Genomic DNA, 14,775 nt, shown 5'->3' with positions numbered 1-14,775 from the left:
AATAAGCAGAATCTTACTGAAACTTACAGAAATTAAGCTTTAACAATCACCAAAACATTCCAATCAAATACACAACTTCCATCCAATCAAAACAACAAACAAGCAAACAAACAAGCAATAGATGAATCATGCATTATATACACCACTAACTCTAAAAAAAAAAAAAAAAAAAGATTCACAAAAGATAGTGACACCAAGAGAACTGGATTTCCTTACAATTAAAAAAAGAAAAAGAATCGCTTTCCTTTAAAACAGTACAGCAAATGAAATGGTGTGGATAAAAACAGCTGCAGCTTTGTTGTAAGTTTGGCTTTCCAGCTTTCGCCTTCAAACTTAAATTGTGTATAGCTGAAATTAAAGATATCTTAAACCACTAAGAGAAAAAACTATATCTCCATATGCATAATGAAAAATAAACTTTAAGTATAAAGCTAAAAGATGTTTGCCAACCTTCTGCTTTGTCTTCTCCAGCTTAGATTTTAGCTTTCTTCCTCTTTTGCCAGTCCAACCAGTCACAAATTCTGATCCTGAAATGTATTTTTAGAAATGTCATCATTTCCCACAGGTATGTAAAACAAAGAAACAAACTACCTGGTATACACATGCTCCTACCCACGCATCATACATACCTACATACTTACCCAGAGAGGTTTCAGCTGTAAATGAATGCTTTGTTCCTCTGTTAGATTCAAACACAAAGCCTGGCAGATCTTCTTTCAGTATTGTAGCTTGCTGACCGTCTGAATTGTGGATAGCAATTTCTCCTTCTTTTAAACAGGTAAGTGACCAATTTCCAACAGTAAGTTTAGTCGGCCCAGGTGCTGATAAAATTGGCTGACTTGTAGTAGATGGCTTTACTTGGCTTCGAGCTCTTTGCAGCTTCTCAAGGAATTCACTCCTACTTTCTAGTTAAAAAGAAACAAGTATTTTTTGTTTCTTCTAACAACTGATTTCACCATCTCAAGTAATTTTTTTCCCCAAGAGCAAAATAACTGGGCACATTCAATGCAAAATTACGTTTAAAATTAAAAGTTGTATTTTAAAATTCTACCCGCTATGTATGCCAGCAGTGATATCACACTAAAATGGACCACGACTCTTTATACTAATATCAAAAAAATCCATGATAAGCTTTGCTTTGTAAAAATAATTTAAATCTCATTTTTGCCATCATGACCTACTCATGTTTCAGAAACAGAAAACTAAACAAATCTTCCAACTGGAAAAGAGTGATCAACTGCATTTAGAGCAAGTGGAGGGGAAAAAAAAACACTAAAACTATTTTTAAAAAAATGGAAAAAATATCACAAAAACTTTAGAAAACATTATGAGATCCATGTGTCAAAACTAAAATAACAGCGACTTGTTCGGATTAACTGTCACAACCTCAACAAAAAAGAGAACATTTTTATAAGCAATATTAAAATTTTAAATTATCTACTTTGCAGAATTTCTACATTCACCACTTCTGAGAGAAATACAAACTAAATCTAACAGCACCAAATGAAATCTGATAAGAAGCAGATATTTTTATAGAGATAACAGATAAACAAACAAGCCCACATGCTACTTTTTGGATATGCAGGCCATCAAGCTTGAAATTATTCTGAACTACTTAATTTTTCAATTATATTTTGCTATTGCAGTAATTAAGACTGCATGTTACATTAAAACATTAGTTAACATAATTCTAGAATATCTGATGAGATCACAATTACATTTGTAGCCCAACAAATACATAAAATTGCTGTTTCCTGTTTGTTGCAATGACTTACACTGTACGATTTTTTTAATTTGCCTTTTTTTTTTGCTGCTTAACACATTTTAAGACATGAACAGTCTTCTGTATGCAAAAATAAATTTGAGGCATACCACTCTTTAGTGCTTAAAACTTTTAGCATCCAGTGAACTTCATTAAAAAAAAAAATCCAATAATGAAACCCTTCCAAGTTCCTGTATGTATACTTTTATTTATTATATTGTATATCACACTGAAAGTGCAATGATTATGCATAGTTGGAAATAATTTTGGGATTCCTTTAGACAAAATTTTGAAATCCACATTAAGAATTGCCACTGAATTTAAATTTTTGCATTGAATTTTTCTTTTTCCCTTAAGAATTCAAACAAACAATTATTAAGCTAAAGTAGAGAGGAGTGAGGAAAGACCTTCCACAAACATTTGAAATACAGACATTTGCCCATCATGCAATACACACCAACAAATTCCATTAGTCAACCCTCTATAGTCCTGCCAGTCATTACATTACTAAAAAGTCTATCATGGGATTAATCAGCAATGATTTAGGACAGCAGGACATATTGTACAGTTCAAGATGTAAAGAAACAAAGAAACTATTCTGAATCAATACTGTGTTGTAGGAATTTTAGTTAAATCTTAAACGCTAGTTTTGTATCTCAAGAGACTGCTGCACATGCTTAACAACTAGCTAATTGTTAAATATCAAGCAATGACACTGCAATGTCAGCACTCCTTAGTAGACGTCTTCTCAACAGAAAAAAATAGAAAAAACCCCTAATTTAACTGCAGCTTAGCTAACTGTCTTCCATAATAACCATGCTAGAGATCTTATTCAAAAACTTGGGATTTACTCAATAATTTTAAAAAAAAAAAAAAATTAAAAAAAATTAAAAAAGACTGAGAGGAACAGGCATATAAACTTCAATTAACAATCATATAACTTCAATTAACAAAGTTTTCTTCACTCCCACTCAATTGCTCTTCTACAGAAACAGGAGAATTCCATCCCATTCCACTAGCTGGAAGGAAGCAAGCAGAAGTGGCATCCAGGGGATATGATGATTAAGAAATGAACCTCATGGATTTTCTTAGAATTACGTTGTATGACAAACCAGTATATCAACACAGAAACTGTTTTCCTTGCTTAAAGAATTAGAGAACACAATTTGTAGAAAAAAGTTCAGAAGTGGTTTCCAGTTGTGTTATAATCTAGAAACGCACCATACCTCAACTTGTGCTCACACCTAAAAATTGAGGGATAATGACATTGGCACTTCTATCCTGAATCATAATATAACATGTTCTGTTATTTCACTCAATGGCTTGTTGGAAACTTAATGTCATAAAACATTTTATATCTATTGGCTCATAAATGTATGAACTGCTGCAAAAAAGATGAAACAAAAAGGGATTGTTTTTACATCCATAATGAGTTGTATATTCTGTACAGAACATTTAACAAAACTCTGTACACTGCCAGTATATAAGGTCCATCCCCTTATCGTCTCTCCAACAATTAAAATACTGTAATTTGTTTCCCAGTCTTGATGAGAAACTTTCCATGTCTCCAAACACATGCAACTTCATTCTGCTAGCAAGAAGCAAACAACAGATTGCCATTTCAACTTGCTTTTCTTGGGACAGCCACTACAAAGTGCTTTTAATGACTGGAGTGAAAAATTAAGTATGCGTGGAGAAGAAACAAAACAAAACAAAGTTAATACACTTTCACTGGCAAGATGTTTACACAAATCAACAAGGAAGTCAAGTTACGGTCACATGCTATCTCATGAAAAGCATCACAATTAACTGACCACCTTCCACCTGTTTACATCCTTTACTATTTAGTAATCCAATTCCTGCAAAACAAAATAACTCCAATCAAATTATATAAACAAATAACATAATCTCAAAACTTAAGATTTGAACTGTGGAAAAACTACCTGAACTATCAGATCCTCCCTCAGGGCTTCCACTGGAATACATTGTGGCCAGTTTCCCATCCAAGATAAATCTGAACCATCCATTACTACCATTAGAGAGTTCCAGAGCTGCAGCATCACTCCATATGTACAGGCAGTCCCTTCCCCTAATGATTGACCAGTCTCTCCAGTGATATGGTTTACCCTGCTGCAACTCTTTAGCATCCTCCTGTGGTTCATCCTCCTGTATTAAAACAAAAAAGTATTTAAATACAAAACACACAAACAAAAAACACTACTGAAAAACAAAACACAGAATACAAATCTTTAGAAAAAGATTTAAGTACAAAACAAACTAAGCCCTCCTGCCTGTAAAATACACCTTTGAAAGCCTTCATTAACAGAACTACTTTGAAAAAGTCCCTTTTCAGATGCCCATCAACTCAATAACAGCAGTCTACTGACTGGGGCATCTACCTCTCTTCAAAACCCACTTTATGACAACAGAATGCTCAAGGCAGGAAGAGACCTCTGACGGACATCTTGCGCAAACTCCTGGCTTATATGCAGGGCCACCTAAACCAGTTGTCTAAAAACATGTGCAGATGGCAGCAAAACTTAAGGCATAACTACAAATTTTAATTAAATGAATAATACAAGTATCTGAGCTGTCTGTAAATGACCACTGGAAATCAGCAAACAACTTCAACATGCATTTAAGCTATTTATCATGTGGAAAATTATTTTCATTTTTACACTTTTAATATATTCCACACAAAGACATCCTACAGTTATTTGATATATGCACATTGAAATAGATGCACAGCAAATATCAGTGTCCACTTATCATAACTATGTACAAATACGAATGCTCAGTAGAGGAAACTAAACTACAAAACAAGAGCAACAACAGTGACAAAACAATTCAAAAATGGGCATACAATAAGCATTAATTTAGTAACCTATCTAGCTGCCTTCCACTGGACATTTTCACAGTACTGTATTAGAAGTTCTGGTTTTACAGGAACAAATAAATATAGCATTTCCACACTTACTTTCTCAGGTTTAGACTCCTCTTCATTCTCATCATCAGATGAAGGTCCTGCCAGAGTTGACACTTTACTGATTACACCAAGTCTAGCCAGTTGGTCTAGAAAAAGATCACCACCTTTATCCACCAAATCCCTTATGATTTGCAAGGCTAGCAAATGGCCATCATCATCATCCTGTAATAAATTGAAAAGGAAAAAAATAAGTGAGAACTCTTTACCTAATATCTTGACACGATAATCCCAGTTATAGATGAATGCTGTAAACACTTTAACATTCACTATTATTAAGCATGAGGAATTGATAAGCATAATTCTTTTTTTTATTGTTGATTTTTTTAATGGTTTTGAGAAATGTTACTTCTTCCTACCTCTTGATCAAGAACTGTAGCTGTTATCTCAACCAGTATTGTGGGCAGATTGTGGCCAGCATCAGAGTCACAAACCTCCTTCAGCAGCGCCTCAGAACAAAAATGTATCATTTTCCTAATGAGAGCAAGACTTGCTTTCCTTTAAAACAGATGACAGGAAAAAGATTTCTTACAAAGATAAAGGAAGCAGAACTCAAGGCAACAAAAACATTCAAGATAAAATTGCTTTTGCACTACATTTATGCAAGTTTACTGAAACAGTTTTCTGAAATGAGTTCCAGTTCTGGAACAGATCATTAAGTCCCAGATTAACCCCAAGAATAATCCACCTACTGATCTTCTTGATCCTACAATACTATGACACTCTAACATACTTTAGTCTTTTCCACCCTTCTGCAGTCAAGTCAATTTCACATTCTGCCTTTAACCACTCTCAGTGATGGCAATTCATTTCTGCGTACACCATCTGACACTTAGGTATCTATTTCAGTCTTCAGCCTGTCACACGCTTTCAGCATTTTGGTTAAGATCCCTAGAGTTCTCAAGTCTAAAATTACTATTAGACCATTCCATTTCCCATGTTAGAAAGCAAAATAAATTCAGAAGCCAATTACTTGTCTATGGTTAAAGATGAATTTTTATTCCAAGTGACTTTTAAACAAATGATTAACCACATTCAAAAAGAAAGCTCTAAAATACGGAAAGCTACAGTCTTCAACAGCAATTAATTACACAAAGATGCTTAATATAGTTTCTTTTTCCCTTTATTTGAAATGGCCTAATTTAAGCTGCCCCAAAGTACTTAATCCCTGAAAGTACCTATAGAATGGGATCGCAAGTAAGAGAGAAAGCAAATTTTACGTTCACAGTGTAAAAGGCTGAGACGTTATGGTGAGACACAATTTATCACAAACATCACTATGCCACCCACAGTATTGCTTTATCGAATTAGATTGCTTTAATTCTCTCAGCAACAAGCATTTTTCCCAGTTGATGTACACTTAAGCTATGAAGAAGCCTTCTGCAGTAACTTTTTCCAGTCAGAGTTCCTCTATGTATGTACCACTTCATTGGTTTTCCTCTCCTAAAAGAGTACTTCCATTACAGCAGCTGAAACTAAATAGAGTATCCATAGTGCAAGTTACTATAAGAACACAAAATATTCTGTCATAATGATACCTGCAGTCAATAGTATGCCTTTTGACTAATCATATTCCTTCCAAGACACCACTTCCCCAGAAAGGAAGAAAGCTATTTAAAATACTAAGTAAAAACAGAACTCTAAATTTTTTTCAAACCATCACTTCTATTTGAACAAAAATGTGTTAAAATGTCACTTGCATGACTTCACCTTCCAGTTGTGATAATTTTTATTAAAAAAAAATAAAAAACTAATCCACCTTCGCAACTTTATCAGAGATTATTAAAAAGTGAAAATATACGCAGAGAAATCGATAATCCTGCCAATTACCTTATTGAAGGCAACATAGTTTGTTGAAATGTTTGTGCAAATACAGGCAATAATCTTTTCAAGTATATAGGTGCCATTTCTGGATCTCCTTTGGGTTCATTACATTCTTCCTCATCCTTGTTTGCATCTTTCTTTTTCTTCTCATCACCTTTGTTAACAGGACACATCCAATCTCCTGGAAAATAAACAAATAAAAAACACCCTTCATATAAAAGTAAAAAGTTTTCTTTATTAACATATGGATGCCTGAACAGTAATACATGTTTATAAAAAGTAAAATTTATATGTCAAGACTTCATAACGAAAATTATGAGATAAAGTACCACCAAAAATCACTCATTAGAGTAGCTCAAAATAATTTAGATAAATACAAACGAACAACTATCTATGACTATAGTGCTATTAGAGACTCACAAGCAGGTAAAGTACAGTTTACACGTAGAAAGGATGCCAAAGAAGCTACCAAGACTGACATGTTCTAAACACATAGTAAAATACCAGTCTACTCCCATTCAACAGCCGTAGGCCAGTACCACTGGCATTGCCTATGTCCACTGAGTTTCTTCTGTAGTCCCCCAACTCTCAAGAACACGTGAAATGTTAAAATTTTTACATGTAATTTGCAAGGCTGGTCACAAAACACTATTTTTTCTTGAAATTATTTTATATCGAGCACAAATTCTTGTAACTGAGTTAAAAGGGTAAGGAATTAGAATCTGCCCTCACCTGGAGATTGGAGAATAGCTACTACTTCACTGTGACCCCTTTCACGAGCTTTGTCTAAAGGAGTTTTCCCATCTTCATCTCTTAAATCAGGGTTTGCACCATGTCGCAAGAGAGTCTGAGAACATATATTATCAAATAATAAACAATATTAAGATTCCTTCTTCCAAAGATATAAATGTATTTTTCCACACATTCTTCCAACATTTTTCTCATGCTTGTATGCAAAGTTAGAATAGAATGTGATTATATCTGTAAAACTGATAAAAAACTACTTTTATTCATATTACTGACTTACTGTAACCAAAACTTCAGATTGCAACGAACATGGTAAAGCACAAGAAACTGTGTGACAACACACATTGAACATACTGCATCAAAGAACCTATATATAGAACAAAGCAAAAATTCAGTATATAAAGCTCCCTAACAGCATCAGTTTAAATCTTACCTTTGCTACCTGAGGTCTTCCAAAACATGCTGCGTAATGTAATGAGGATGACCTCTGCCCTCTGTTAACATCAGCACCCCTTTCACAGAGAAATTCTACCTATAAAACAAGAAAAAGCAAACAAGTTTTTTCATGTCTTGCTTTATAAAAATAACCTAAACTTTTAAGATTATCTGAAATCTACTTACCATTTCCTGAGTTCCAAAAGCTGAGGCCCAGTTTAAAAGAGTTTGTCCTACGTCATCCATAAAATTTACTTCAAAAGCTGAAAGATACAATGAAAACTAATTGAAATATAAAGTATTAAAAGATCAGCAATGTTTCTTAAGCAAATGGTAGGTCTGAAAAAAAATTAAACATCTCCAATAAATATATTTATACTGTTAACAGTAATCCAGAAAAAAAGGAAAAAGTTGCATTGGAGTTATTACTAACAGGAAATGTTGTACATTTAACAAAGTCAACTTGTATATGAAATTTCAAGATACCACCTACGTATTACAACACCATAGATAATAAAAACAGAAAGATAAATAAAATATCTTACTTCCTTTCCAGACTGTTCTTGCTTACCTCCCGTGTCAATAGCATCTATTAATGCATCGGTATCCTTACTGCGGATGCAGTCTATCAGCTGCCGATGAGAACGTTCACCAGAACTATCCAGTCTTCGCAATCCTGGAATTCTGCCTGTAGATCCAGCACTGGATTTTGGCAGGGCTTTTCTCCCTTCGAACAGTAGCACCAAAAGAAGATCTACTAACCGCATGGTATCCAGTACACATCTCTCATCACCCTGCAACGCACTTTCTATAGAATCTGGAAGTTCAGATCTTAGGAGATCCTGGAAATAATTAAAAGTCTGAACAATAAAAAATATACAGGGCTTTAGAAAATACTATCAAAATTGGGTTTCATTTCCATATGAAATGTTTCAGTTTTTTTTCCTCCTCTTCATAAATAACCTATGTATGTATATATATGTATGCATATATATGCATATATTTTTCATAGCCTATAAACATATATATAAAACAGCAACACAAGTCTTCCATATACTAAAATACATACTGGAAAAAACCCTAAGAGAATAAGAAGCTGTAGTGTAAAATGATTTCTTACATGTGTTACTACTGGAGAGCCTCTACACAGGGTTGACAACAGGCTTACAATAGTTGACACCTGATTACTTAATTTAGAGTCTGCAGCTGTAGTTGGTGCTCCAGTGCTAGTTCGGCCAGGTTTGCAAGCTGAAGATGGTCCTGATGCTGTCCCACCAGCAGCTGCCATGCGAGATAACAACTCCTCAGTTAATCCATGCTTAGCTAACGGAGCCGGGTCAACTCCACGACGTGTGAATCTGTCAGCTAATGAAGCAAAGCATCGCAGAGCTCCATCAGAAACCTAAGAAAGAAGTATAAGTGAAAATAATGAATAATCCGCCTGTCACTTAAGGTGCTAAAAGGATAATGCCTGGAAAAAAAGCTCATTTCCCCAAGCTCCCTCCATATTTAATGAGTAGAGACAGTTCAAAGTTGGAACACAACGATGTTCTGAAACAATCACTAAAGGACTGTACTGTTGTTTTCTTACCCCTTTCTCTCATATAATGATTTTGGGAAATTGTGTAAAATTCAGTATTGTATCTCCTTAACTATAGATACAAAGACAGAACAAATATACAGCAACATTTAATTAGAAAAATTGGTTATTAAATCATTTTAAAAGTTTTTAAGCCCCCACATAGTTACACATGTTACTCTTACAAGAGATACAACTACTTATAATCCCCAATAGTAATTGTCTACTCTAACATAGTTCAAAACAACCAATCAACCTGGAGTTTGGCACTTAGGCACTGAGTGCAAAACATTTTGGTTGTTTTGATGGTAGAAATTGTTGAAGTGATTTTCTAATAAAGCTGCAAAAGGGAAAAAAATAAAAAAAAATAAGGGCGCACTGAGTTTTTACTTGAACTTTCAAACATTTTCTGGATTTCAAATTCATTCTTTCAAGGCACAAGGACAATTCTAAAAATACTTGAATTTTATATATCTATAAGATACACTACTAAGTTATAATTTCATAACCCTAATAGTACGTTACATTAAACTGCTGCTTTCCTTTAATAGAAATGCTATGCAACGTGCCATTAGCTGAGATACCAATTCAGAACTGCCAAAGTATTAAATTTACTCAGTATTCAATAGCTAAAGTTGTATTTAAATGTCCACATGCTTCTCTTCAGTAAAATAAATTTTGTAATTGTCCCAAGCATACAAAAAAGGACTATTTGGCAGAAGTGTTTTACAACATTTAGATTGTCCATCTGAAGAGACACATCAATTTTTTTTGGAAAAAAAAAAAAAATTAAAAAATTAATATATATATTTATTATATATATATATATATAAATAATATCTATATTATTTTTTAAATTACATATATATATATATATAATACAAACACACACACACATATATATACACGCATAAAACCTGAAATTCAGGTTTCTCACTTAAGTTTAAAAAATAAAAATGCAATCTGCAGAGACACTGTGGAAGTAAGGCTCACTGATGATCCTCTTAACAGCCCAGCAAAAAAGACTTCTGGTCAACTGCCCAGGAAAAGGATACAACTTCTTTTCATGCTTGTGTTTAAAACAGCAGGGGGGTCACCCTGAATGTCTCTCATTTATACTGCACATTACAACAGAAACGTCTCTACTCATCATACCACAGACTTTCATAGGCACATCAATTTAAGCTGCTTTTGGCATGTTTGCCTTCCTAAACATAAGGCAGCAAACCAGGTTCTCTCAAGTTTAATTAAAAACAAGCAAAACAAAACAAAAACAAAAACCACAACGATATCTATTCATCATCAACTCTAACTTAATATTTAACTTAATACAATTTAGTCCCAAAAGTGACATCAATTTCTAGTGCAGCCTATTTTCAAAATGATTATCACATATAGAGGCCTTAAAAACAGTTGCTCATCAATACACAGAGTAAGATAATGGAATTATTAGCCATTTAGACAGACTTCGTTAAGTTAAAAATCATAAATTTTCACTAAGTTTGCAAGGACTCGAAAAAAAAAAAAGATTCTCATGACTAAATACAGCACTTGCTGGCACGGTCCCTGCATGCCAAACATTCTGATTTATAAGTACTCTTTTAGAAGAGATTTTTTTCTTTATCTTACAATGGTGACTAGACATGTTCTCTGACATTTCACTGCCATTCTTTGACAGCAAGAGGTATAAACAATTCATCAATCTTTATATAAATCATAATGTAAACTTAATTTACCAATTTCACTGGAACTGCTCAGTCAGAAATACACAAGCAAGGTTCAGCTTATTTAGTGCTGCATGATGGGCATCAGTTAACAAAACAATTGTACTGTGGAAGATACTTACACCTTTTCTCACAAACCCCGTGTGAAGTAGAAAAGCAAACATACATAAGCTGCTCTTGGGGCCTTGTTCATCTGGTCTAAATTCTTCTAATCAAGTGAAATTACTCACTGACTACCCACACTTGATCACAAAGTGACCAAGAAGGTAAAAAAGGAAAATGATACAGGAAGTTACTGGGCAACATTGGACATAAATCCTGAAGCTTCTTTCACAGAAAACATACAGTTCTCACATTCTCTTACTATTAAATTGAGCACTCTGAGCTTAAGCAAATTTATCGACAAGCATTAAATACTAAAAGAGAAAGTTTATGAAAGTTGGAATTTTTGCTCAGATCTCCAACAATCCCAGAAATTGCTTTTTTTTCAAACATTTTAAATTGCAAAACAAACGAAGACCACAGACTTATGATGTAAAATTCAGAATTAGCTTGCCTCAGATGATCAGTGATTAATAAAGTTACATGATGTCTAAAAAACAAAAGTAGCTTGTTCTTTTGCTACAGCCATCTGACAAGTTGGTTAAAGATCTGAAAATACAACAGAAGTGTAGATCAATGTCAAAAAAACTTAGCATGTCATATCTGGGAGTCTAACTAAACAAAAAGAGGGAGTTGGGGTGGAGTGAAGACAGGTGAGGTAGAAACTGGGCCTAAGAATGGCACTGACAAGAAACCCAGCAGCAAAGACTTGACTAAATAGTTATTGTAAGGCATTGGTGTAACATACACAGAAGGATGCTAATAGTGGGAAAACTACAAGAATTATTTCCTAGATTTTACACCACCTCAAGTTTATAAAACTGTTGTAAAAAAGTGATGTTGGTTCTATAGTAGTACCATTTAAGTAGCTTCCAGTACAAGATGTTAACACGTGTTGTGGATTTTTTTTGTTGTTTCCCTTTGTCTGGCAACAGAAAAAACAAACTAAACTTATATCTTTTATTTATACTCAGTGTAATACTGACTGAAGCGCAGATACAGAACAACTACTTCAGATGCTATTTCCAAGAAAAAGTCACCAGGACATTTCTAAATAGATTGTCAGGGGCAGGATTAGATCATATTCACACAATAGCACTTGCAGTTAAACACTAAGCAGTATTTATATTCTCTTGTCATCACAAGTGTAAAAGAAAACTACCACAATATCCAAATATAACCACTACTATGTAAACATCTTGTTATGAAGACTGTATAAAAATACAAAGCCATTCATTTATTAAACGTAATGGATGTTAAATTCACAATCTATTGAGCCAACAGTTACATTACCTGATGGTCTTCATGTTTTAACAAACTAGACAGTGATTCCACACAGATCTCCAATGAAGAATCCTGAGGTTCCATTTTGCCACACAGCCTGGATACTACAGCCATAGCAGAATGTAAAGTATCTTTATGAACAAGGTGTCCGCTGTCACGAATAAATGTCAGGACGCAATTCAATCCTCCAGCTTCAAACACAGCCCCTGACTCACGGGTACAGATTAATTCTAACACCTACAATGAAATGAAACAGAGTTATAGTACATAAAAGTACAGTTAGCTGTCTGCATATTCCTACAGAACTTAAGTAGGGAAAACAGCATAAAAAAACGTTTCTTCAAAATCCATAAGGAGTCAAAATCTCCAGTACACTAACAATTTTCTTTTAAGATGCAGGACCAAATACAAGAAAATCTACCCTACAGTAGGTTTGTTTGTTTTTAAATTTTCCCCTCTTTAAGAGGAGGTCATAAGGAAGGCTATATAAAAGCATCTTTTTCTGAGAGATTATGAAGTTTCAGGTAACACACAAATGAGAGCTCTGAAACTTCCACAATTCCTGTTACCTCAGTGATACTCTTTCATAAATAGGAAAGTACGCCTGAATTCTTAGTTTCAGTCCTTGATTACTACTGCCTATGTGCTATCACATTACAAGTTACACAACACGGAAAAGATTTCAAGGCACCTGTAAATTCTTCTGACAACTTCACAAGGCTGCACTGGAGCTACGCCCCACGCTATGGAAGGGACTGCTAACAATTTTTTTTTTTTTAAACAGTAGGTAAATTATCTGTACCACTCCATTTTTTTTTGTGCGTAAAATTAGCCCCCAGCATGCTAATCATCTTAGACAAGCAGGAAAACTTCATTCTAGTATTTTTGTGATCTTTCTGTGAAGATATATTCCTTTTTTAGACTGACAATAAAGCTGAAAAGCTCAGCTGGCATGTAAACTTGAACAAACTGTGAGTGCCTTTCCTTCATTTTTGTTTGTTTTTGATGATATACAGGATTTTTGAATACAAAAAATCTGTCCCGGAAGAGCAAATTTTCCAGATCACTCTTCAACAAGATTCTACAGAAAACACACCTTCACACACTGCTCAGCCAAATCTCTGCTGGTTCTGTTGTTAAGCTCAACAACTACTAAACGATTACAAAGTGCCTTGATAGCTCCATCGACTCCGACAATCCTACGAGTGCATTCTGCTGATACATCCAGATAGTAGGTGATGGCACGAGCTGTTACTTCTAATACATTGTCTGGTGCACTTTCATCAAGAAAAATTTTGCACAGTGCTGGTAAAAAAGTTCGAGGAGGACATCTGAAGGAAAAAAAAAAAAAAAGATTAATTAGTACACTGTGCAAGTTCCTCTACATTAAGAGATTCCATACATCTTCACATTGAACGATTGATGCTTTTCATGGTATTGTGAACTGATGGATTAGTTTACAGATGGTCCAAAACATTTAACTAAAATGCAGGTATCCCACAGACACCCCAAAATTCAAATCAGCAGCCTAAAAATATGCCACAAGAGAGTGGGAAACACAGAACAATAATGTTGAAGTCTTGCATATCTTAGGAAAAATATATAGTCTTGGAAAGTCATTTTTGGATTTTAATCTCATTTCACCAATCAATTTATTTTTTCCTCAACACACCTTTGGGGTTCACAATGACAGATAGCTAATTAACCATGAAATATTACATTCAATAATAAGGACTACAGATCTCAGGTACGTCATATAATTTAATGCTTTGACTGACCCTTCTTCATGTTTTTAGCATTCCCACTTCCTTTCTTACCCTTTCGCACCTTCTCCCTCTTCTCTCCCAACCGCCACTACAGCTATAACTTAAGATAAATGGTTTTCCAACATCATGTTACCACTTAGCAATAGCAATGACATAACATAATGGTAGATCAACTACAGAAATAAAATACTTCAAAGGTGATGATAGGGAATCAACTGAAGAGGCTACATATTCTGATACCAGCCATAATAACTGGATACCTCATACCAAGATGTAGGAAAAGAACAAATACTGCAACTTTTTCATTAATACATCGGTCTAGAAAAGGAATCCTAAATCTTGTCTAAATCCAGAGAGCAAAATAACAGCATGTATTTGGTCTGAAAAACAGAAGTACTCATTGACTAATCATTCTGTACATCAATCCAGAGGTCACTCAGTACACCACCTGGTACATACAGTGAGTGACTCACACATAAGGGCACTAAATTCTAGGAAAGCAATATGCTGATCGTTTCCTTGAAGAGCCAGCCATGCTACATGAAGTGATTAAATAATAATGTGCGACA

At 34.3% G+C, this 14,775-nt stretch overlaps 1 protein-coding gene across 10 annotated transcripts in view; it reads right to left on the bottom strand.

Moving 5' to 3' along the window:
• HECTD1 (HECT domain E3 ubiquitin protein ligase 1) overlaps nucleotides 1-14,775 on the bottom strand; it is a 54,605-nt gene that overhangs the window by 25,412 nt on the left and 14,418 nt on the right. For 5 of the 10 annotated variants that reach the window (XM_015864916.2, XM_015864926.2, XM_015864923.2 and 2 more), the window contains 14 exons: nucleotides 13,537-13,771; nucleotides 12,450-12,677; nucleotides 8,872-9,153; nucleotides 8,323-8,611; nucleotides 7,938-8,014; nucleotides 7,750-7,848; nucleotides 7,302-7,416; nucleotides 6,576-6,750; nucleotides 5,105-5,243; nucleotides 4,740-4,910; nucleotides 3,706-3,928; nucleotides 3,577-3,621; nucleotides 642-905; nucleotides 451-527 (listed from right to left, as the gene is read on the bottom strand). In XM_015864916.2, coding sequence (XP_015720402.1) covers nucleotides 451-527; nucleotides 642-905; nucleotides 3,577-3,621; nucleotides 3,706-3,928; nucleotides 4,740-4,910; nucleotides 5,105-5,243; nucleotides 6,576-6,750; nucleotides 7,302-7,416; nucleotides 7,750-7,848; nucleotides 7,938-8,014; nucleotides 8,323-8,611; nucleotides 8,872-9,153; nucleotides 12,450-12,677; nucleotides 13,537-13,771 — 2,419 coding nt within the window. The remainder of the gene's footprint in view (nucleotides 1-450; nucleotides 528-641; nucleotides 906-3,576; nucleotides 3,622-3,705; nucleotides 3,929-4,739; nucleotides 4,911-5,104; nucleotides 5,244-6,575; nucleotides 6,751-7,301; nucleotides 7,417-7,749; nucleotides 7,849-7,937; nucleotides 8,015-8,322; nucleotides 8,612-8,871; nucleotides 9,154-12,449; nucleotides 12,678-13,536; nucleotides 13,772-14,775) is intronic. The other 5 variants (XM_015864921.2, XM_015864925.2, XM_015864922.2 and 2 more) reach the window with 3 other exon arrangements.

This window comes from Coturnix japonica, chromosome 5 (genome assembly GCF_001577835.2).
Source record: "Coturnix japonica isolate 7356 chromosome 5, Coturnix japonica 2.1, whole genome shotgun sequence".
Taxonomy (NCBI): Eukaryota; Metazoa; Chordata; class Aves; order Galliformes; family Phasianidae; genus Coturnix; species Coturnix japonica.
Note: the sequence above shows the minus strand (reverse complement) of the source record. Positions and strands in the feature narration are given on the sequence as shown.